At 38.7% G+C, this 24677-nt stretch overlaps 2 protein-coding genes, 1 long non-coding RNA gene and 1 pseudogene across 3 annotated transcripts; 2 read left to right on the top strand and 2 right to left on the bottom strand.

Moving 5' to 3' along the window:
- Positions 1 to 672: 672 nt before the first annotated feature.
- On the bottom strand, positions 673 to 2544 carry LOC131307916 (coatomer subunit gamma-2-like). The gene is given in 4 exon segments (XM_058334658.1): positions 673 to 1149; positions 1152 to 1218; positions 1726 to 1966; positions 2039 to 2544. Coding segments are annotated over 3 exon segments (276 nt in total). The 5' UTR covers positions 1810 to 1966; positions 2039 to 2544; the 3' UTR covers positions 673 to 1024.
- A 5542-nt stretch (positions 2545 to 8086) lies between these two features.
- LOC131307915 (putative F-box protein At3g25750) lies at positions 8087 to 9745 on the bottom strand. Its single transcript, XM_058334657.1, has 2 exons — positions 8281 to 9745; positions 8087 to 8174 (listed from the first exon to the last, which is right to left on the bottom strand). The coding sequence occupies exon 1, from the start codon at positions 9524 to 9526 to the stop codon at positions 8294 to 8296; it is 1233 nt and encodes a 410-aa protein (XP_058190640.1). The 5' UTR covers positions 9527 to 9745; the 3' UTR covers positions 8087 to 8174; positions 8281 to 8293.
- Positions 9746 to 15539: 5794 nt separating this feature from the next.
- LOC131307173 (uncharacterized) lies at positions 15540 to 17567 on the top strand (annotated as a pseudogene).
- Positions 17568 to 18936: 1369 nt separating this feature from the next.
- On the top strand, positions 18937 to 22007 carry LOC131307914 (uncharacterized). The gene is made up of 3 exons (XR_009194254.1): positions 18937 to 20057; positions 21004 to 21247; positions 21359 to 22007. It is a non-coding gene; the product is annotated as an uncharacterized LOC131307914 (long non-coding RNA).
- The last annotated feature ends 2670 nt before the right edge of the window (positions 22008 to 24677 follow it).

Here is a 24677-nt window from a genome sequence, read left to right as displayed (position 1 = left end):
TGATACTGTTGAAGTGGTTCCTTTAGTATCTTTGTCATACAATTTTGCCCGGCGCAAGTATTTCCAAAAGCCTGTTAAGAGTCTACGAAAGATAGAGGAATCGTAATTTACCGATCAGAATTTAATTTGTGCGGGGACCTGTGGATCTCGTGGCTTGATGACCAAGTTAAGATTAAGAAGATGATTCGTAAAATGACAAATAGCAAATACTTCAAACTGACATGAATTAGCGTGGACCCACAACTTCACCAATTGTTCAAAGAGCTCCGCAATATGAAAAGAACCACGTAAGAAAAAAATGTGTTTAGACCCATTTTGGATCTCACAAAAATTTTAAAAAATATTAATAAATTTTTAAATATTATTTTATGAGGCCCTGTCAAAAATCAGCTCCAACGAATATCGATAAGTATTACTTTTGGATTCATATAGTGAATTTCATATGAACAAACAACTCAAATCCCACGGGTGGTAACATTCTTCCGTTGATACCGTTTCATAGTACTGCTGCTCCCTAAAATTTACTCCCTGGGTTTCTCTGTTTCCTTGCGGTACAAACCGAAATTACAAGTGAACTTCAAACTTTGGAAGCAACTAGTATAAAACACTGCAAACCACTTGATTCACAATCCCGGCCTGCCGCAATAGTATCCAAAAAAAGAAGAAGAAATAGGTGAATTTATTTTGGAAGTTCAGAATGTGTACAATGAATAATACACAACATTAACGATTCTAAGACCGTTGGAAATGGTGCTTCAAAAATTCATTTCGCAGAACAGGGAACAGTAAATCAGGCATATGCTAGATACAACAATCTACAAATAAATCTCTCCACAAAATACGAACTACATAGTAGAGGAGTATCCTCGCACCCAGCAAAACTCCCAACTCAAGACTGCTATGCATTTTCATCTCATAGCCAGCGGGTCTTTTGGCAGCCATAAATTTCCGATCCCATTCACAAAAAGAAAAAAGAAGGAAACACGGTATAGTTGACCGAAAAAAAAACCCTCCAAGTATCCAACTAGCCTCTTGCTATGATTTCGTGAATAGCATCGCTGACAGATTCATCCTTGGATCTAATGGCAAGTTTCATTGCAACTTCTTTTGGCCTGTCAATGCCAAACAACAACCGAAGGAGAACCTTTAGTTGCCCATCTAAAAACCAGACAATAAACAAGTGTGCGATCTCGAGTTTGGTGGGACCGCCTCTGTGCCCTGAAAGACACCATCAACGAACATGAGAGATTTATTCAGTTTTAGACACAAAGAAGTATTGTTCCTAGTTCCTACTCACTATGCAACTTTTTCATTTTCATTTTCAATTCCCGTCAAGTATGCCTGCTGCCCTTGAGTTTTTCTATCTTGTTTTTAACATTAAATTTAAAACTTTCAGAACATAATTTTGCTCTTCATTACGGAAGGGGAACTAATGACTACAACCCCTGACGGAAAAGGAAGGAGAACAATGTTCGAAAATAGACAAAAAAACGAAGCTACGTTACTGTAGAAAGAAAAACAGTTGGAGAAAGGAAAAGACAACGCTGGATCAAAACTCCAATGAGATAAAATGGGATAAACACCAAATATCATTGCATTTTCCTCATAAAAATCTGGAATCCCCTTTAACTTCGTATTATTTCAAGGCCCTAGCATCATTAACTTGTGAACTAATTCACGGACAAGAATCATTTGGACCATAAGTGACCTTAATGAGAAACTCACCTCACAGGGCTGCATGCCAAGAAGGCCTACTACCGTATTTGACAGCTTCTGCCAAGCTTTCCCTTGCACCAAGACCATATTCATCTACCTGCTCATAATCTGGGCCCATGCTTTCCCAAGCTTTCCTGAAATTAGAGGCCCTGACTTTTAATACATAATCTGCTGCAACAACCTCAAGGTCCTCAAGCTGGTATTCATCATCCACACCATCGTCCTCAGCGTCGCCTGGGGTTGGATCAACCTGGCAATACCCACCACACCAATAAGTAAGAGAGTGATAGGGTTCATTAATAGGTCATATGTAATTGCATACCGTGTAGAAGCAAACAATCTAATAAAGTAAACACTCCAAGTATGAGTGTAATTTTGTTCGCTCTCCTTAAAAGAGGGTGAACATTACCCTCCCTCTTATTGGTTGAAATAGTGTGGATCTCATCACAAAATGATGTCATGCTTACCATGCAATACACTTTTTTGTACGCATGACATCACTTTGTGGTGGGATCCACATCATTTCAACCAATAGGAAGGAGGATAATGTTCACCCTCTTAAGTGGAGGGTGAACAAAACTCAACTCCTCCAAGTATTGACCAAGTAATCCAAACAATTGAAAGGAACCAGCAACCTATCCAGTTCTGGTTTGATAGTGTTAAGCACTTGGATTGTATTTTCCTATGAGTCTAGGGCGATGTTTGGGGCAATAAGTGATCAGGCAATAACTTCTGTCAGAGTACGAACCCTAACCCAGGCTTCCAATCCTAACAGTGGGGGGACCACATCACTTAGTAACCTTCAGAGCATGGCATCGTAGTTCCAGCTTCATCCGGTTACGCATGACATCACTTTGTGGTGGGATCCACATCATTTCAACCAATAGGAAGGAGGATAATGTTCACCCTCTTAAGTGGAGGGTGAACAAAACTCAACTCCTCAAAGTATTGACCAAGTAATCCAGACAATTGAAAGGAACCAGCAACCTATCCAGTTCTGGTTTGATAGTGTCAAGCACTTGGATTGTATTTTCCTATGAGTCTAGGGCGATGTTTGGGGCAATAAGTGATCAGGCAATAATTTCTGTCAGAGTACGAACCCTAACCCGGGCTTCCAATCCTAACAGTGGGGGGACCACATCACTTAGTAACCTTCAGAGCATGCAACCGCAGTTCCAGCTTCATCTGGTTACAAAGTCATAACTAAAAAGAGTAAAATAATCTTAAGGGAAAAAATACATAAATGGGGACACAGAAAGCCTAGTGCCTTGTTTGGATCAAGATTTGGAAAAAAAAAATTCCAACTCAAAAAACACTCATTACCCCTACTTCCAATCATTACTCTCCACTCATTACCCCTATCTCTAATCATTATTCTTATTTCTCTCTCTATCTCTCCCCACTGATTATCCCAACTTTCAATCATTACTCTCATAAAAACTTTCTCAAAATCTCAGCCAAACACAACATAAAGCATCCCTGGCTTTCCCAAGCCATAAGTGTATGTCAAACAAACAAGCGACTTTTCCCAGAGTTGTCTGTAAAATTTGTGAAATATACAAGACATGGTGCTACAGAGCATCCGTCCCTTCATGGGGGACCAGTATTTTTGTTCTGAAATTTACATATAAAAACTAGTAAACAGTGTGTTTCTCACAAAAATGTGCAAAAACAGAATTGGCTTGTGTGTTGCCGGCGTGCAAGGACAGGTCTGCTGTCCAAGTTGTTTTCAAGGCCTTGGTGCCTCAAAAATCTGACTTCTTTCAAACGATAGTGCTAGGCCCAAAGGGTAAGGCCTCGTGATGGTTCGTTGTTCGCCTTTGCTGGATAATGACTTAAATATTTCCTAACCGTTGTTAGAAAATGGTTAAAAGAAAAGGAAATGACTGAAAGGTAATGAAGGAATGAAAACAAACTTTATTAATCGGTTTAACAAAGTTTGGGTACAAGGAAATAAAAGGACATAAAATCTAGACCGTGCTAGATTGAACGGGAAAATAAAGACAATTGAAAGATAAATTGGGTAAGCCGTGGGCTTGATGGTCGTGGACCATTACCAAGGCCTGAAATTCTGGTATTTATAGGAGCTACAGGCCTTGAGCTGCTTCAATTGCTCTAATGCATGGCTGCCATGTGGCCTTCTAGCAGAGCCTTGGGCTTGAGCAGCTTCAAAATGCCCCAATGAGGGGCTGATCTCTGAACAAAACGTGCCTTATACTCCAAGAAGACAGCAAAGGCCTGAGAAATCCTTCCTTTTTGTGTAAAACTCTGCAAAAGGGCAAAAAAAGGGCAAAAAGAATTTCAGTTCCTGCAGTATCCAGGCCATTTGAGCTGCTTTAATACTCAAGCTATTGCTTGAATGGACTCCTTCCAGGCCCACCACAGCTGAAGACTAGTATTACTCCGGGCCTTCCTATTATTTTATTGGGCTTTTCACCTCTTGTGGGCCCCAAACCCTTTGAGCTTGATTCTTTACGGAAGAAGGATCGAGAAAAAGATCAAGCAGGCCTGGGTGAGCTGCTTGTGAGCAGCTTGCTTAGGCCTGCAAGAGTCATTCACTAGCATCTTCATAGGTTGCATGTACGCCACCTGTTGCTGGTCTTGCATCATCCTAAAGAATGGGGTCCCACCAGTTCAGACCTTGAGCTGCTTGTGAGCAGCTTATCCAGACTTGCATATCAGGAATATTCTAGGCCTTTGAGCTGCTTGTGAACAACTTGTGAGCAGCTTAAGGCCTTTGAGCTGCTTGTGAGCAGCTTAAGGCCCCCTCATTGCTCATTAAAGGCTTTAACAATGCTCTTAAAGCAGTGGGCCTTTCATCAATTGGGCCTGAACTTGTTGGTAAATCATGGGCCTTTGCCCAATGTAAGCCTTCTGAGCCTAAGCCTGGTGAGAAAACCAAGGCTTCTACCGATTTGGGCCCATTTCTTAGGCCTTGTTACTTCTAGGAACTTGGATTAGGCTTGGACGAAATACTCAGGCCTAATGAACTAATTCCAGCCTTGGGCCTTTTAACTGATTTGGGCCATTATGGGAGGCCCAACATTTCTTAAGAACCGACCCTAATTCGTGGGCTGCTAGTTATAAGGCTTTTCAAGGCCAGAGACTGACTTTCAAGGCCACCTTTTAACCCATAAATTCATTTCCTAATTTTTGGTAAAAAATGGGTGTAAACACAGTGAACATGTATAATTACAACCAAAGTGAAAGGGGAAAATGTTAATTCAGCATGACATATGAATCGCCCGAGTATAATTTACCTCAGTCGGATTTTGGCAAAGTAACTGGCTGGAAGTTCTCGATACTCCAAATTTCAGTCCTTCCACGAAGTGTCAAGTATGTTCCGAAGTGAAAGTGCAATCGAGGCATCCTTGGCATTTAACAAAGTTAGTGCACCCAACCACCCACACATGCATGCACAAGGAAAAACAGAAATCTTTCTTTCTTATTGGCAGAAAATATATTAACCTTAGATGACATCAATTCATTAAGCGATGCGCCACCCCCTTGGGGAACACTAGAAACAGAGACACACACAAGGCAGAATAATTTAGATTTTTTTCTTGGCAATTGAAGTAAACTTATAATATCCACAACACACACAAAAACCCACAACCACAAAACACTGCACCGTTATTTTTTTCTTCTTCTTTCTTATTAGCATCCAAAAGAAACAATCTAATCATCATTCACAGTTCTTCAAATAACACTCTCTGACCAGCTCCCTGCTATGCAGGTTCGAAAGCTTTTGCAGAGCTGGACATAGTGTCAAACTCCTACTATCTGTTTCTCAAGATTCCCCAAGTGGCCACAGCAGATTAAAAAAAGGAAGTGGCAAGGAGATAAGAATTTTTTTTTATGAAAACTGCAAAATTACAAAATATAACTTGACTTTAGCTACATCAAGCAATATAACCTATTGCATTGCATGATAGGAAAGCTACCAAAAAACCAGACCTTGTAGTTGTTAAGTCACCAATTGTCCCAAAAGCTTATGCTATCAGGAAATGGGCCCAAAACGCATATCTATCCAAAACCCTCTTCACATGTAAACCCCTCTCGAACTGGAGATGTAAACATCCCAATCTCTGGAGGAGCAGAATGCAAACAGGGAACAATGTAATTAATAGATTTGAACCCAAGACCTCTACGACATTAAATCTTTGACACCATGTTAAGTCACCAATTGAAAGCAAAAAGCTTAAGTTCCAATATTGTATATCAAGCTATCCGACAGTTACCACATGAGCTTAGGACTTAACATGGTTTATAACACTATGCCTTAAACAAGTAAAAAGCTACAAGACAAAATTACCAATACCAAGTAGAAGACAGGAAAAGGCTCTACAACCAATTGGGAAATAAGAGTCACTCCTTCCAATAGTCTAAAAAAACCAAGTTATGCCACACAATCATCTAAGGTTTTTTGAGCAGTCAATGTTTGCCTTGTTTTAAAGTGGGGTAACCTTGTATTTGATTTTAAACAGGTCCCTAACCACCGAGATACATGCATATGCTTGCCTACTTGGACCATTATGAGGAGTGCGGCAAATCAAGAGGGGGGAGATAGATTATAAAAACTAAATTGCAGATACTCATTATCGGCTTAAGCTTTCAGAATAATCAGTTGCCAACATCGTCATGATTTTGTGTCAGTTAAAACTAGAACAATGGGGTAACAAGTTGTATTCGATATATCGAATCAAGCAATACCAAAAGGAATGGCCGCACACAATTTTCTAATGAATCAGACACGTATAGAGATCATCACTAATATTTTCCAGCAAGATCAGTGTTGATCTCCTCTACAAAAACTTGTCCACTGACGAAAAACGCATTTTATCCCCACAAGAATAAAATATATTGGCAGCAGGTTTTGCACTAAAGTAATTAAAGTGTACCAATTATGTTAAGCCTGCTACTAATGTTACTAACATTTCTAATAAGTATCCGTTTTTACAAGACGAGCAGTGACTTTGGACGAGGGTCAGGACGTTTGAAATCGTTCGTTCACCCGAAAGTCCTCTCTCTACGCGAAGACACTAAATCCCTCCATCCCAGATTCCATCACCGCGGCCATTGTTTTTATAATTAAGAAAAACACATCTCCAAAAGTTGGTATATATTGGCAAATAGGTTTCTTCACATAACTTACTCAAACAAAGTGCAGGTATATGCCTTTATATATGGAGTACAATTACCCTCTTCCACCCCATAAACATACTTTTTGAAAAAAGCTACATTGACTGAGAATGAATGTTGTGGACATTGATATTTGTAATCAGCATGTCAGGTGGTGAGCTAATGGGCCATTTGAGTATATATATGCTTCTATCCAATCGAACTAGCTCCCAACCTATTGCTACCAAATACTGGCTCAATCTTCATTGAAAAGAGCCAAATAGAAAGCAGATACAGTTCTTTTTTCCTTGATCAGTAACAAAGAGCAATATTTTGCTCCACGTGGTAGTAGAACAAGTGCAACATATTCATAGATCATTTTGTATCCCCCTCTTCAACCAATGCTGATAAACACCTTTCACGCCCTAATATTGACTAAACTTTAATTTGGTCGATTGAAAATACAAAGGCAAATGAAATTTAGATGTCATTTGTACATATTATGATCTTGCTGTTTTAAACATTATTCTTTCAGTGTTCGAGGTGTTGCTATCAAGACTATCAGTTCAAGAAAATATCTATCATCATCTCACGGCTGCTTATTTGAAGAATCGTATTAAGCTTTCTCATCATCACATGTTCCATCAAAGGAGTACTAAGTTAATAAAAAAACTGTCTTTGCAAGCCATCATGATGACAAATTGTTTGATACACACAATTTGTCTATTTTGTCTTTGAGGTGAAAGAGGTTAAAGAGGACAGCTTTAGGAAACTTAGGATATAGCTACATGGAGTTGCTTTTTGGTGGGTATCGGTTATGGAAGACTCTAGGTTTGCTGTTCCAACATATAGAAGAAAGTTTCAGCCTTCCAGGGTTTCAAAAAGGTTGTTACCTTGATTTAGAAGGAGAAGTGTCGCTTAATCTGAAACTATTTTTCTTCCAGTGCAAGATTCAAACACTGTTGAAGCCAAAGAGGCTTTCTAATGGCTTATTTTGTGCTTCAATTGTTGCAACAGAAATTCACTAATCACATTTTTAGAGCTGTGAGTAATGTCATGATAACATTTTTGATTTGCATTGAAGAACAATCTTTTCTTTTTGGAACAATGAGAACAAAGCATATTCAAGTTTCATATACGAACAACCAAGCATCACTATTCTTGAATCTGCAATCATATTATTTATGCCCCCCTAAACACATGGCACTGGTACAAAACCCACTCTATTGAAAAATTGGGACTATTTATCATGTCTTCTTTTATTTCGGTTTCACAGTCTAATAATCTCTCATTCCGTCTCCCTTGTTTAGTAATGGAGCTAGCCTAGTGAAGAAAAACTGATAATCAAAATAAATAAGCTAGCAAAATAAATGAAATTGATATTCAACATAGCAAACTTCAATAAACAAATAGCACCCATTGTTTCTAAAATAACTACCACACTTGCTAGGGAGTGTCATGGCAGCAGCGTTGGCACTATCCAGATTGGACGAGGCAAGTGAAAATACTTCTCTTCTGTTTTGGCTCGGTAATGTGGCGCAAATCTTCTATCCAGTAAGCAGTAGATACCTTTGTCTTGAGAGCCATAAGGATTGTCGTCGATGCAATCATCAGTGTAGTATATGCAATTTGGACGGCACCCAGGATAATCTGAAGCAGACACAGATAGAGAATAATTATCCCCCAAGAAGAGGGTGTCATCGTCTAGACTATGGATTTCAACCCTCTCAACAATCTGTCCATCGCTTGCAGCAGCAGAACTGCCGGCGCCACTACTACCGCCTCCTAAGCCCAGCACCTTAAAGATCTTAAAACACGAGGTCACCCATCGTCTTGGCTTGCCTCTCCATTCGAGAAATCTCTGAACCAGCAACAAGTCTTCCCCACGTGATTTGACAATATATGCCTTGTTAGCTTTTGTGGGAGTACGAGGAGCCACCACTTCCACTCGGGGTTTTCTAAAACTGCTAATATCCACACAGAATATCCCAGAATAGACATCAACGACATAAAATTTTCCGAGATGATATATGGCATCCGTCAAGGAGGACATAATTATCGGCGGTATGTAAGTCCACTTATTGTCGCCTGGTTTGATGTACGCTAAACTCCTCATCATATCAAAAATTGCCACGACAACGAAGTCATTATTGGGCATCAGGGCAGGATCATGGGACAAAACAACCTTAAGGATATGAAGTTCGTAACTAAATTTATGTCTCATGGTGGGTTTGATATATTGGTCAAGACTCACCTTAGGGAAGCGGAAGGACTTACCGGAGAAGGGGTTAAGGAGTGTAATGCCCGCGTCCGCCTCGTTCTCGGTGGCTAACCATCCGTGAGAAGAACCGCAGCACCTCCGGGGATAAGGAACTCGCAGCTCCAAATTGAGGACCTTTCTCCGGGTGACGCTATACAGTCTCCGGCAGTGGTAGTCCGCCTCCTCCGCCGTCTTGGCTGGTGGCGGTATCAATAACATCGGTAGTTCCGGTTTGTGGACTAATTCTCTGCGCCGATGGTCCTTCTGGAGGTCCGCGGCGGCGTGCCATGGCTTGCAGACGGCGCCGAAGCGGATGTAGTCGGAGAGTTGGATCAGGCGGCGGAGGACCAACACAAGCAGCTCCTCCGGCAGGGAAGCCCAATCTGGTGATGAGCACCGTGCCAGTTTCTTTGAGCATCTCCGCACCATATCTCCGCAGATAAAATTCGAGACGATCGAGGAGGAGAAGAAATTTTCTAGAAATTGATCTTGTTTGGGTGAATAAATATACTATACTGGTAAATACATATGAGAAATGATAATTCCTCTTAGGAAAATGTGATCCCTAACAAGGCAACAACCTTCCTTTCATCGATCGATGGAAGTACTATCATTCATGGTGTATAAATCAGAACCCATATCTCAACGTGCCTTTATAGTAGTGACCAATAAACTATAGTCTAAACATGAAAACATCATAAGAAGGAAACCAACATTAATTAGGAAAAACCAATATTTCCTAGTCCAAGACTAAATAGGAACCATAATAATGAAACTAGGGTTGTACACAAGATTTGGTATACAGAGTATTATGAAATTGGTCCGGTCCGGACTGAACCGATTCGTAACAAAAATTACAAGCTAGATTTAAGATATTAGCAAGCACAGATTTCACCAAAAACATTAGCACAAATATACATACAAATGGGAAATGATAATTCCTGTTAGAAAAATGCGATCCCCAACAACCTTTCTAATTTGATCGAGGGAAATCGATGTATCATTCATGTTGTATAGGGGTAAATCATAACCCATATCCAACGTGTCTTTATAAGCGCTGCAAGACTTTTGGAGACCGATAAATCTAAAGTCTAAACAAACAAGGAAAACATTGTAAGAAGGAAACTAAGTTAAACTCGGAAAACTAGACATTACCTAGATTAAACAGAAAACATAATAGTAATGAGATTGTTAGTGTTGTAAAAAAAAAAAATGGTGAATCGTGAAATCAGTTTGAACCGAATTGATACGTATCTTTTGTATTTTATCTGTATATTAATTGTTCAGATAGATTCAAAAATTAAAAAACTATGAGATACGAATTGTAATTGAATTTTCATTTTAAAACATTAACCGAACAGAATTTGGACCGTGAGATATTTAAAAAATACAAATATATATATATATATATATATATATATATATAGTAAATATCTAACTTTTTTTAACTAGTTTATAAGCAAATCAAACCGGACCGTGAGATACGGATTATAATTAGATTTTCATTTCAAAACATTCCCCGAACCAGACCGCGACCAGACCGTGAGATATTTAGAAAATATATACAAATATATATAATAAACATTAACTATTTAGAAAATACAAATATAGTAAAATCTTGGTGTTAGTTTTGATGATAGTTGTGGACGAGGAGGGGTATTTTCGGGTGAAAGTTGGGTAGAATCCCTTTTGGTGTATCTTGACTTTGGGCTGGAGTTTGCAGGAGCAAGAGCATCTCCAATCCATCTCCATTTTCTCCAAAATAGAGTATGGATGTAACACATTGAAGGGAGATTTTGTAATTTATTTTATTTATTTTCATTTTTTGTACTTTTTGGGAGAATCTTTGAGGGACCCATCGTCCTTTTTAGAGTTTGGAGGAATTTTGTACTCCAAATTTACTTTTGATCCTCCATTTTTAAAGGACCAAATTTACTTTTGGAGGACCAAACTCTAAAAAGGACGGTGGGTCCCTCAAAAATTCTCTCAAAAACTACAAAAAGTGAAGAAAAAAGAAAATAAATTATAAAATCTCCCTTCAATGTGTCACATCCATCCTCTATTTTGGAGAAATAGAGGTGGATTGGAGATGCTCTAAGGGCTACTAAGTTGGACCGGCCGCTAAAAAGCCCTTTTTCTTCTAGTTGGGCTTGCGCTGGGATTAAAAACAGAAAGTCTACACACACAGCAGATTGTGCACAGATTTTGTTGTGGAGCCCACCATGGGTTCCACACAAATCATCCGAGCTGTTCATTAAATGTAAAACATTTTTTCAAATGTTCCCGTAAAAAATAAGCTCAATCCAATACCTATAGGTGCTCGATCCAACCATATAACTTTTTATTATCTGAAAATCTGAATGAAAAGTTAAATGGTTGGATGAAGCACCTATTGGTATCGGATTGAGCTTATTTTTTACGGGGACCTTTGAAAAATTGTTTTACATTTAATGAACGGCTCGGATGATTTGTGTGGAACCCGTGGTGGGCTCCACAATGAAATCTGTGCACAATCTGTGCACAAATCTGCTGTGTATGTAGCAGGACTCGATTAAAAAGGCCCTACCGTCAAGTAAAGTATCTCAAGGAGCTATAGTGGTTCGATCTGAGCCCACTATTAGCTTGAGGGACATGAAAAAAGGGCTTTTTGCCTGATTGTATACTACTTTTTCGCTTCATTTGTATTGGAGCATCTCCACTCCTTATTGGAGTAAACGCTTCATTTGATATGAAGCAATTCAATCGACAAATGCAAATCTAGGCATAAATTTAAGTAAAGATTTTATTAATGGCATAGTTGTAAAAATTAGGAGAAGAAAATTGTCTTCAAAATTTGAGTAACGATTTGGTTCAAGCAAAATTTGATGAGAAATTTGAGTAAAAGTCGAATTTGATATGAGTTTGAGTAATGAGTGGAGTGGTGTTTTGGGTAATTTGAATTTGAGTTCAAATTTGAATAAGGAGTGAAGATGTTCTTACATTACGGTTGTTCTTTTAGATCTCCGATCATTGCCGTATTGTGATTTGCTATGCCTGATTATGATAAAGAGAAAAGTGAGATGGAAGTTTGGCTATTATTGTCGTGGTAATTAATAAGGGTAATGGGGGAGTAGAGTTTCTGTAATCAAGCAATTTTGCGTTTCATTAGATTAGTGTTTGGGTGATCAATGATATGCACTCTCCACTTGTCTTGTTTGGAAGACGATTCTATGTAAGATTTTGGCCTTTTGAGATGAAAGCTTAGGCTGAAAAAGATGGAACATTTGACAATTAAATTTGAAAACTCAGGTTATCATTCAACGTTGGGGGTGAAAAATGAAATAGTAATTTGATTCCTTTTGAGATGAAAGTATTATTGTTTTTAGGGTCTTGTGTGGATAAATTCCTTTTGGTTCACAAGTGTGCACATAGTTTCAAGTGGTTTTGAAAATGTGCGGATAGATCCATTGCGGTCATATTTTCCATCCATATTAACAGACACAACATTAAAAGACCAACAAGCCCTCATCCTCTCCCTTGATTCTTCTTCTTTCTTAAATCTAACCAATCCATCCCTTCTACCAACAATTAGATCCGAACCGTTGACATTGTAGAGTTTGACGAGTACAATATCCATGCCAAAATTCAAGTCGATCAAAAAAATGAAAAACCTCACGGCCGAATCGAATTTATTGTGAAATTAAAATTTCAAATTTGAATTTACTAAGAATTATATCACTGAATTATTGATGCCTGATCGAGATGATTTTTTTTTATAGAGATGCTTTATTCTTTATTTCATACATTATGAACGACTCATATTAGATTCTAGAGGCGTGTGAGATACACTTCCATTAATATGGATGGAAAACATGATGACATGAGGTTAATCTGCACATTTTCAAAACCATAAGGGGTTATGTGCACACTTTTGAACCACATGGAGTGTACCCACACATGGCCCAAACCAACGGGGTGTACCCACACACTTTTTATAGAGATGCTCTATTCTTTATTTCATACATTAAGTTTTCTCTTTTGTATAGTGACGTGAAAACAACCCAAACACACCATTTTGAGGGCCTTCACTCTAGTAATTTTTTCATTGACAATGTCCTAGCACCATAATTCGTTGTAACTGATGGAACAAATTTGGAACTTTGTAAGCCTAACAATGTGCAAGGCACAGTATAACAAAAAGAAACAATATGTGTTGTCCCTTTTCAAAGGTGTGTTGCTCTGTATGAAATGTGGTTCTTGTTCAACTCATGTAACATGTCTTTCCTCAAAATAAAATAGTTGCTCTTTAAGTTATGTTTCTCCTTCTAAGAACTTTTGTTGCTTTCTATGTAAGAATGTATGCCCTAGACTGTTAAGGAGATTAAGGTAAAATTGGATGTTTTATTATCTTTGACAACACTTTGCCAACTTTACGTAGAGTCCTAGTTTTTTTGTTTCACTGTTTTTCATCACTCATTGATATATTCTGTCTTAATGAAATAAGCAACTAAGTGTTTTTTTTTTTTTTTTTGCTCCTGTTTATTGAATTTTGTCATAATTTGGGAAAACCATTGTAAACTACTGAGAAACTTGTGGCTTCATATGCCTATACCTTTCAAATGCTTAAAAATGATGGGATTGCACTTGATTCTTTTATTACACTTCCGAAAAGTCGAAGGAATAGGCAGATGAAAGTTTTGAAATTTTTAGAACATGGATCATACATGACCCTTCACTTTAGGCAACTACTGATGCATTATTGATGTAAGTTCTTGATTGCATTATATGTAATGCCAGTTTCTTTTTCCTTTTTTTTTTATGACTTATCGCCTTAAATGGAATTCTATGTTTTGGTTGATAGGAAATGAGCATTGGAAATTGTAGAATTGAAATTCATGTTTATTTAGTGTGCTTCGAACTTTGAGGAACATTGGTATTCTTTTTGGTGGAAGTGAGAAGATTGAAATGATTTAGACATGGCTTAGGTTATTGTTTTTCCTTGGGATCATGTTGCAATACTTTGTCCTAGGTTTCCATTCTGGTAAACTGAGATCTTATTAAAGCAAACAAACCACAAACACAGCAGGATCTTGCCTTGGCATAGTTTTACAGGTCCAAAAACCAACTGAAGGAAACAGAGACAACAGATAACTTTGTCATAGTTGGAGTATCTAATTTCAACCATTTCAAAATCAGGTTTTACAGAAATCTAATAACACGAAAAAGATCTGAGCATAAAGATCAACCATTTCCCTTCAACAAGATCAACACACACACAGAAACAATTGAGATCTCCATCAATTAATACAGAAAAAAATCCTAAATCTCGGAAAACAATAATAATAAGATGATGAAAAAAAATGGTGAAATATCGTAGAAAAAACACATGCATATGAGAGGAAGCAGCCATTATCCCATACAAATATTGCCTAATAATCCACAAAAGAAATTATTTTTTGACCTGATCAAAGGGCATAATTGTCAAAAAAGGACAAACAAATGTGGACGGACTGGGTAACATTGAATTTTGAGATTGGCTAGCTTAAAACTGCAAAGAGTCAAGAACATTTCAACAGAAAATGAGAATAGACAAATTTGCAATACCAGCATAATCGTGACTGTTTCTAGTTAGGTACTACGAGATTGAAACCTGTAGGTAGTTGGAACTAACTGCAGTATTGTTGTTTCTATACAAAACTTGAAGTATTTAACATGTTCATTGTTTTGGTGTTTAGGCTGTTCTAAGAGATGTTCTAGACAAGTTTCTGCCAGATGATGTGCATACTCGATCCAATGGGAGGGTTCGTGGTGAGATTAATTTTCCTTCCCTTCCTGTATTCATGGTTGACTAGTGATACAAAATGCTCTCTTCAAGTGATCAGAGTGGGTTACCCTAGTGAGTTGAGAATGCGTGTGCTATGCACAAAAAAGGGAAATCAGTGTTGTAGAATTAAGTTTGAACTTGAAAACTATCCGATTCGCATGTGACCTTGAGGGTCCACTTGGAATGGAGGTGTGAAAAGAAAATAAGTGTTTTTGGTATTTCAATATTTCTTGCGAAATCTCACCACATTTGGTAGAAGTGTTTTATGCACATATGATTTCTCACCATTTCTCACAAGTCACAACCCAAACAAGTGTGGTTTTCCCTTTTCCCTCCATTCCTCATCATTTATGAAAAAATCCCTCAAAGCGAACAGGCTGTAGATTCCTCCGGTATGTGGCCTCGCTTGTTGATTTGCAGGATGATACTTGATCTATTTCTTTGTGTATGCATATATTTGGTGTTTTTGAAGTACCTGCGTATTTGGATTCATATATTATGACAAACTTAATAAATTCTGGACAGGACCTGTGATGAAGCAAAATGTTTTCTGTAAACTATTTTCAAGAACCATCCTTTTTCCCTCACTCCCCCCTCCCAAATATGTGAACCAGTCTCCAGTACCGACAGAAGTTGTGACAGTTGAAACTGTTGTTTCTTTGGTTCACATTTGCTGTAACACAGATACTTGGGAGGCCTAGAGGTTTGCTGATTGATCAGTTTGACTCGAAAGAAGATTTTGTTAGCGCGTTGTTTACTTCATCCTTCATCCCAGGGTACCTGTTTCAAAATTCTTTGTCCTCCCATAAAAGATTGGTTTATCTGATGAAGTTGAACTGAACATGTAACTCAATGCAGATATCTTGCTCCGAGACCAGCAATAATGTTTCGGAATAGACTTTGCTTTAATGGGGATTTGACATTGTTTATGCCACCCACGTCTGCTACTCAGACGGTATCTCTGAGTTTTATCTTGTGCAATGATTCTTTAGAGAAAATAACTTAAATACTTTATGAATGAGTTGCGAAGATGTCTTATGGTTGCTGATTTGCAGTGGAGATGAACCATATGTTGCATAGCTTTCTTCTTGATGTCAGCTTCTAACCACTAGGTGTTAGCTTTGATGAAAAAGTCTATCTATGGGACCTATCGTTGTATTGAACTAGAGAGCTATTACTATAACTTGAGCTTGTCTTTTTCCACTCCCAACCGTCAGGGAGATCCCCTTGATGTTTTTATTTTTTGGGTGGTGTGTTTGTGTATAACCCAACCAAATTGGAACTCTATCCGATGATTCCTCATACAGAAAGTTAGAATCCCTGTTTTCTTTCTTACCTATAATCTCTCCAGAAGTTGATAAGTTAAACAATCTTATACTCCTGTGTTGGTCGCGGGCCAGCATCCTGCCCACGCGGGTCGAACCGTGGCGCTTGAGGCCTGCTACGCTATGGTATAAGGAAATAGAGTTGCGCATTTACCACTACCTGCGGGTTTTGGTAAGATAGTAAGCGCTTGATCCTACAAGTGGTATCAGAGCCAAGGTCGCGGGTTCGACTCCCCTGGATGGCATGCTGCTTGCGGGCAGGTGCTGGGGGGGGGGGGATTGTTGGTCGCGGGCCAGCATCCTGCCCACGCGGGTCGAACCGTGGTGCTTGAGGCCTGCTACGCTATGGTATAAGGAAATAGAGTTGCGCATTTACCATTATCTGCGGGTTTTGGTAAGATGGTAAGCGCTTGATCCTACATCCTGGATGCTTGATTGGATTGTATGTTCACTTCTTTTCAGATTGAATATGCTGAAGCAGCTGAACTGGTTAACTGAGGAGCATTTGAAGTGATTTTGTTATATTTTCCTTTAAACACTATTGTCTATCAGCCCGTAGACCTTAGAATTTTAACTATCCTAGCTAGGTTCAATTTAAAAAACAGTTTGGCAGAGTCGTCTTAATTACCTATAATTAACTCTTTAAACGGGTTTGTTTTTGCAGTTGCTTATTTTCTGTTTTATGGAACTGGGGTACCTTTTTTCCGAATTCCAAAGGGCAGAAAGAAAGAATAAGACAACGGATTTCTTGTGCATGGATTATTGTAGGTAGTATATGATGGTTTACTATTTCTGCTTAATTTGCAGCTTCGCGTTTGCGTGTTCCCAGCCAGTTGATTGGGATATGAAGGGATTGGTATTAGCCCCAATTGCAACCCTGAGAATAGGGCTACTCCAAGAGAGGTAAACGTATACCCTAGCTAATAAAAGTCATCTTTTTTCAAACATAAACCATTGATAATTTGCCGCTCCCAAAAAATTTCAGCTTTTCAATTGGGCGCTAGAGTCAGTAGAGGATTATATTCTTGATAAGCTATGTGAGGATGGACATTCAGACGCAGCTGTGTGGGCTAAACAGAATCCTGTAGATGAAATAGTTCAAGACGATCAACCGTACATTGGCAACAATGCAGTTTCATAGTACCGTTCGTCCATAAGTTCAATCTAGTTCAAATTGAGAGAGAGAGATGTGAAGACTCGGAACCGTCCACCTTTTTGCATTTATAAACATCGGCATAGTATAATGTATAGTAGGAGTAAATTTCTTCTAGCCTTTTCATTTTTCTTTGTAGTATACTATAGTTGTAAGTTGTAACAATGTTGGGGTTTCAAGAAACAAGAAGAAAAGCAAAGTGTAGAAGATCAAGTTCCTCAAGAAAAAAAATCATTTCAAGTTTAGCTCCAGTTGAAGAGTGAACTCCTCTCTCTCTCTCTCTCTCGGGAGGTTTGATGGTGGCGAGGCGCCTGAGGTTGCCGGAGGAGAGGAGAAAGACGATTGAGATGATGACATTGTTTGTTTGACGTGTGGGTTGATGGTTTTGCATGCTAGATGTGTGTTTATATGCTAAAGTTTTTTTTTCCTATTTTCCTGAAGGTATATGCTGAACGTTGGTATTGACCTGTGATTTTTTTAAATTCAATCATTAATCAAACGGGTCATTTGAAAAATGTATCAGGTTTGTTAGGCAGTTGGACATAAGCATGTCAATAATGGACCGGATTCAATTCGAATCCGATCTAAATCGATCCAATTTAATCAAAATATGATAAGAAAATTCAAGTTGATAATCAGTTTAATCCAAATCCTAAAATCCAAGAATAACCGATCAGTACCGACCTTAGGTTGGCAACTAGACCAACCCTGTCATTTCTTCCACAAGTTTATAATTTTTCAGAATTTTACTCATAGTTCACACACAACAAATTTGGACTTTAGTCCGCATTCAACTCCCGAATAGCATTCATTTCCTTCTAAATTACTTTCACCTTCCACATTTGATTAAGATAAGATAGCAAAGAACCATGTCATATTTGAAATAATTACTACATAATAAGATGAGAATAAAGCTGATCGTGATAGTCTTCAATATAAGAGTTTTGAACAAATCCGAATCACTGATTCTACAAATGAACAATCGCAATGTAGAATGTCTCCTCTGGTCCATAAGCACGAATAGAGAGGATCATTTCCCCCAACCTAGCTAGCTGGTGCACAATACCAGCATGGCCTCCAGAGCTAACATGAACGGTGACTACCCATCACCGCCGCCACCACCCGAATCGAGGATAACAACCTTCTAATCTAGCCTTGTGCAGGTATTGCTTGCTCTCTCCCTCATCGTGACACAACCTGAGTAGGCCCCACACACACACACACACACACACTCTCTATCTCTCTCTCTCTCTCTCTCTCTTCTCTTTGCATTTTCTGTTTTGTTCGTACTGTCCTACCACCCGCGTTGTTTTCCAAATTCACACATAAAACACCCCCCACGCACCAACCTTCTCTCTGCAGATATTGCTTGCTCCCTATGATCGTCACACCTCCCTAGTCGTCGAGTAAGCCTCTCTCTCTCTCTTTCTCTCTCTCTCTCTCTCTCTCTCTCTCTCTCTCTCTCTCTCTCCCTCTCACACACACACACACACACACACACACACACACACACACACCTCTGCATTTTCAATTTTTGTTCCCACTGTACTCCCATTGAAATTCACCCTCGCATACGCATATGCACCGACGTATGAAGTCGTCGTGACCTAACAACTAACAGCCTGATTTCTGTATCTACAAATATAGCTTGCTCTCTCTCATCACCATCACAGACTCGTAAGCTTCTCTCTCTCCGTCATTCATCGTGTGCTGTTGTTTTGTTTTGAAGTAATTCTATGGATACACGTAGATGGAACCCAGGGTCATGGGTGTGTACTCGTAATTGCATGAGGCCCCTGTAGTTGGCCAGTGTGAGGCATCTGACCATCTGTTTCCGCAATCGACATATCTTAATGATCGATTGTAGAAACGGACGGTAGGATGCCTCACAAAGCCTCACTATAGGACTCTGTTTTCACATGGACCCCGTTCCCACGCGTACATCGGTCCGTGGAGTCCACTTACGGGCCCTACAAGAAAAATATGAGTCGTTCATTAGTTTTCCAATAAATCCTGTAGTTAAGTAGCTTTGAAAAAAAATAGCCCAATCGGGGAACTGGAAGTCCTTGATCCAACGTTTCAGTTTATGTGAACGAAAATTGAAACATTGGATTGAGCACTTGCTATCATTCGAATAATTATCTTAAAATTAATGAACAATTCGGATTACTAGGGCCAAAGAACATCTGACCTACAGATACTAACCATCCTCCAACAACAATCATTAAAATTATGAATCTCGAACTTCTCAAAAATTACTTACCCTTCAACTTTTGAGAGCTGTTGCTTCAATTCCAAAGACAAGGGGCAAGAATGAAATATCACAGCCTTTTAGTCTATGATTTTGTAAAATAAAATTAGGCAAACATTTTGGCACAAGCTGAGTACATTTTTTGTACTAAAAATTAAATTTACCAGAAGTGCAGCTATGCCTAAATTTATCTGTTCTCATTTGGAATTGACGAATTCTATTTGAAACAGGAACTGCGATGTTTGGAGCTCTGGAAGGAGACGCGTGGTGTGAATTTTTGGAGATGGCACCGTAGGGCTTCTGGTTTACCCCGACGGATGCCGAGCTGATGTCCGATTATCTGACGAAGACGGCAAATTCGTTGCCTCTTCCCTTTCCCATGCTGACGTTTATTCAATTCTTCGCTCTCAACCCTGAGGTCTGTTAGGGTGCTTAGTTATATTGGACAAGGGAAGTAGATTGTAAAGAAAGGAAGGGATGATTGAGGCAATTTTACAAAGGAGTCAAAGGCTTTATAGAAGTGCTTTTTCATTACATCAAAATGAGTACAACAAGGCTCTATTTATAGAGCACTTCCACCAACATAGAATTCTCTAGAATTGTTTAGCTAGAGATAAGCACATGTGCATTACAAAGATCTCCTAACTTCTAGACTTTTCTAGTCTTAACCCATGTGCTTAATTACAAAACATCTTTCATGCTTCTTCTAGAATTATCTAGTCCTACCCATACAAATACTATCTTCTAGTGTAATTATTACTTCTACACACTTCTAATTATTTTAAACTTAGATATTTAAATACTCATTCTACATTATTCTAGAATATTACAAATTACTTTTTTTCTAACAAGGTCATGGCAGGTATGCGCCGTTCATTAGAAGTTCGTCTGGCCTAGGAGGTTTAGTGCTAACACTTGACTATCACCTAGCGACTTTTAGAACATTGCTAGGGTTAGGGGTTTTTTTTTTTCGCTAACTGTACTCTTCATTGAACGACCAAACAATGAATACAAAACACATCCACACAAAGGAAACCCTACACTACCAGGTCATGCAAGACCAAAGCCGAAACAAAACTGACTATAAAAGCCCTATCTATGTACAACAATCACAAACGAGGGGATTCAAGGATTCCATAATGAATATTCCAACACTGGCATATCTCTCTATTACCTGGCTTGTTCTTCACATTTCGCCAAGACAACAAAGCTTTCTTTAGTGGTGTTGGGTATTTTCTTGATAAAAGGACAACTTGACCGTGAAAACGGAGAACATCTTGATCACTGCTCGTAAGTACTTCTCTTGGCAACTATAGGATTATAAACAAGTCTGGAAAGTTCAGTTTTCTTGTTTTTTTTTTCTGTTTGCTGCAGATACACATGACCGGCATCCCTCCTTTAGTCGCTGGTATTTTTTGACTAAGCGTCTTCCAAAATACCCTTTGGGTTGCTCAAATGAAAAGGTATCAGTTGGGGGTACTCGAGACAACTTATTAAAACTAAAGAAGTTAAGAAGGAAGACAACTATTTGGGATCGAAACAAGCGCTGAAATTTTGGACCGGGACAAACGAACATCCAAGTAGCACTTGGTGGAGACTAGAAGAGTACTCATCAAAGGTATTGGTTCAAGCTAATTCTCCCTAATTTGTTCAACCTAATTTCCTTGTATGGATTTTTGACCACGTCTCCCTATTTTTTTTGTTTTTTTTAATTTTTATTGTTACCTAGGAAGCTGGTGATTGGCTTTTAGTAGCAGTTTGGAAGGATGTAGAAGCTGAAAGAAAAGCTGCTAAAAATGCTGCAGCAGCTGCTGCTCTAAATGTTGAAGACTATGTGGGTGAGGAAGCTGAGGAAAATGGTGAGAAAAATGATGAAGACTATGCGGGTGTGGAAGCTGAGGGAAATGGTGAGAAAAGTGATGAAGGTGATAAAGTTGCTGATGGCAAAGAGACTGCCGAAATTGGTGAAATAGATGTGGAAGGTAGAAGCGTTATACCATAATCATGGAGGGAGATTCTTACAGAAAATATTAGTGATGATCTCTATGCTTGTCTGATTCATTAGAAAATTAGATGCATGTATCCCGGTGGTTAGGGACTTGTTGAAAATCAAATACAGGGTTCCCCGCTTTAAAACAAGGCGAACATTGACTGCTCAAAAAACCTTAGATGATTGTGTGGCATAACTTGGTTTTTTTAGACTATTGGAAGGAGTGACTCTTATTTCCCAACTGGTTGTAGAGCCTTTTCCTGTCTTCTACTTGGTATTGGTAATTCTGTCTTGTAGCTTTTCACTTGTTTAAGGCATAGTGTTTTAAACCATGTTAAGTGCTAAGCTCATATGGTAACTGTTGGATAGCTTGAAATACAATATTGGAACTTAAGCTTTCTGCTTTCAATTGGTGACTTAACATGGTGTCAAAGATTTAATGTCCTAGAGGTCTTAGGTTCAAATCTATTGATTGCATTATTCCCTGTTTGCATTCTGCTTTTTGACATTCTTTCACATTAAGCTTTCTGCTTTCACATTCTTTCACCTTTTTTTCGAATAAAAATTCACTAAAGATAGGTATACTACATTTTTACACTACATAGTTACACTACATCTTATGTGGAACCTATTTTGAGTCCCAAAAAAATCTAAAAAAATACCGATAAATTTTAAAATATTGTTTTATGGGGTCCTATGAAAAATTAGCTCCAATGAATGTTGGTAAGTACTACTTTTGGATTCATAGGGGTAAAATTCCTTAATTGTGCAGTTTTGGCACTACGAATCTAGAAATAATACTTACCAATATCCGTTGAAGCTAATTTTTTACAGAGCCCTATAAAATAATATTTTAGAATTCATGAATATTTTTCTGAATTTTTTTGAAGCCTGAAATGAGCTCCACATGAAATGTATATAGTGTAACGCGTAGTGTAATTATGTAGTGCCTTTCTGAAGTTACTGTTTAATTAGATGGGTAATTTTTTCATGTATAACTACCACCATAGGTCGTGATGTAATGCATCCGAAGCTTTCTTCAGACAAAAAATAGCCAGGCTTGCAAGAACTTAATTTTTGGTAGTACGTCAAGGGGAAGCAGAATCATACTAATCTGGCAATGGTTCTTCGGACAGTACCGTATGATCTTCATCAAACGTGCCACACTAGAAGGGCCAGGTGCGCCTTTGGGGCTGGATATGACACACCCCTCAAAGAAATTTTAATGTGCCGAGCAGGTACCACGTGACTGTACCCGTCGGCGATCCCAGTCGTCCAAAATACTTTTGGATGACCCAGATTTATTCATTCTCTCTCCCTTCACCTGACCACTCTCTCTCCCCTTTCTAAAATCCAAATCACGGCTGGGATCGCCAACAGGTATCACGTGTGTGGTACCCGCCCGGCACCCAAAAACTTCTCCAATCCTCACAATTCTCACTTTCATAAGAATCTCCCTTTCACAAGACCGGGTTTTGTGTAGGTATCACTGTTGTAATGTTTCTCTATCATTTGTGCCACTCTAACTACGTGAGAAAGGTAAGACTTTCATGCGAGATAAAGCTATTATGACCCAAATCCACATCCACTAATAACACAAATATTACAATTTCTCACTAAATATGGTGGGTCTCACATGGTCAATGTGTCTTGTTCGCTACACTTGAGGAACAGTGAACTTATTGTGCTATATGTTTCATATATAAATCGTACAGATGTATAAATCCTTATTTATATGATTCGTGTATAAATCCTACAGATGAAAATACACGAAATTAATGGAAAACGATTTTGAGAGAGAGAGAGAGAGAGAGAGAGAGAGAGAAGAAATGTTAGTTACTTAGATGAAAAGGGCTAAAGATCGAGAGGCCAATCGATTAGGGAAAAAGGGGGCTAAAGGAGAGAAAAATAACGACCTACTATTAACAAATTAAGTTCCGTTTCAAAATCCGAAAGGCGTTAATGTGGACGAGATGTCTATAAGGTTGGCCAGTGTGAGTGAGTTCCCCAAGATTCTCTCATTTACTTGACATTTAACGAGGATATATCGGTTTAATGTGGAAACTCACTTATCTTGTTGAAAACAATTCTTGAATTCAATATGATTGAGCGGTATCCACGATATTGAGTACTAATTAACTCTCGTTTCCTACTGCAAATCCACTTGATAACCCTTTTTTTAACTCAAACTAGCTGGTGCCACTACTGTGTTGCACATATATATATAGTGGACTGTTAAACTGATTTCATGGCGAGAGATTGAAAAAACAGATAGAGAAGGCCAAAACCACAAGTTTTTAGAGTACACGGCTAATTATTAGTTTTTTTTTTCCTTACCCAAAAAAGAATGATACTTTTGAAGTGATTCCTTTAGTATCTCTTGACGTATAATTTCGCCCGGCACAAGTGTCTACAAAAGCCTGTTAAGATTCTACGAAAGAGAGCATAATCGTAATTTACCGATCAGAATTTAATGAATTTGTGTGGGTGCGGGGACGTGTGTATCGCGTGGCTTGATGACCAAGTTTTAAGATTAAGAAGAAGCTTCGTAAAATGACAAATAAATTGGAGTACTTCAAACTGGCATGAATTAGCGTGGAACCACAACTTCACCAATTATTCAAAAGATATCCAGGTGAAACAAATTAGGAGTGGGTCCCATGGCATTTAGTTCCATGATGTTGATAGCTTGACCTCCAAGACTTGCAACTACTATAAATTGCCATCTTCCCTGCTCTCTTTTGTTCTACACCACAGTTAAAGAGTACATTGTTCAATAGACACACCAATTAAGCCACAACTTCCCCCCCAAAAAAACCACAAATGGCTCAATCATTGTCAGTTTCATCTTCTTCATCATCATCATCATCTTGGTGGCCTTCTATGCTACTCGTCACTTGCTTAGGCGCTGCTGCAATTGCCTTTCGGTCGTTCAACTCCGGCCGCAGAGTCATCACTCCCGACAACAACGGTGATGATGAAGACAAAGACGGCGATAACAACAATGCTGTTGCTGTGGAGGGGTACAATGTCAATCTTGGGTTTGGAGTCCACCGAT

The sequence above is a fragment of the Rhododendron vialii genome, chromosome 11a (assembly GCF_030253575.1).
Source record: "Rhododendron vialii isolate Sample 1 chromosome 11a, ASM3025357v1".
NCBI classification, from domain to species: Eukaryota; Viridiplantae; Streptophyta; class Magnoliopsida; order Ericales; family Ericaceae; genus Rhododendron; species Rhododendron vialii.
The sequence above is the reverse complement of the archived record's forward strand: the minus strand, read 5'-3'. Positions and strand labels throughout refer to the sequence as shown.

Coding starts and splice junctions, on each gene's coding strand:
- LOC131307915 (XM_058334657.1), bottom strand. CDS start 9,526: ATGGTGCGGAGATGCTCAAAGAAACTGGCACGGTGCTCATCACCAGAT.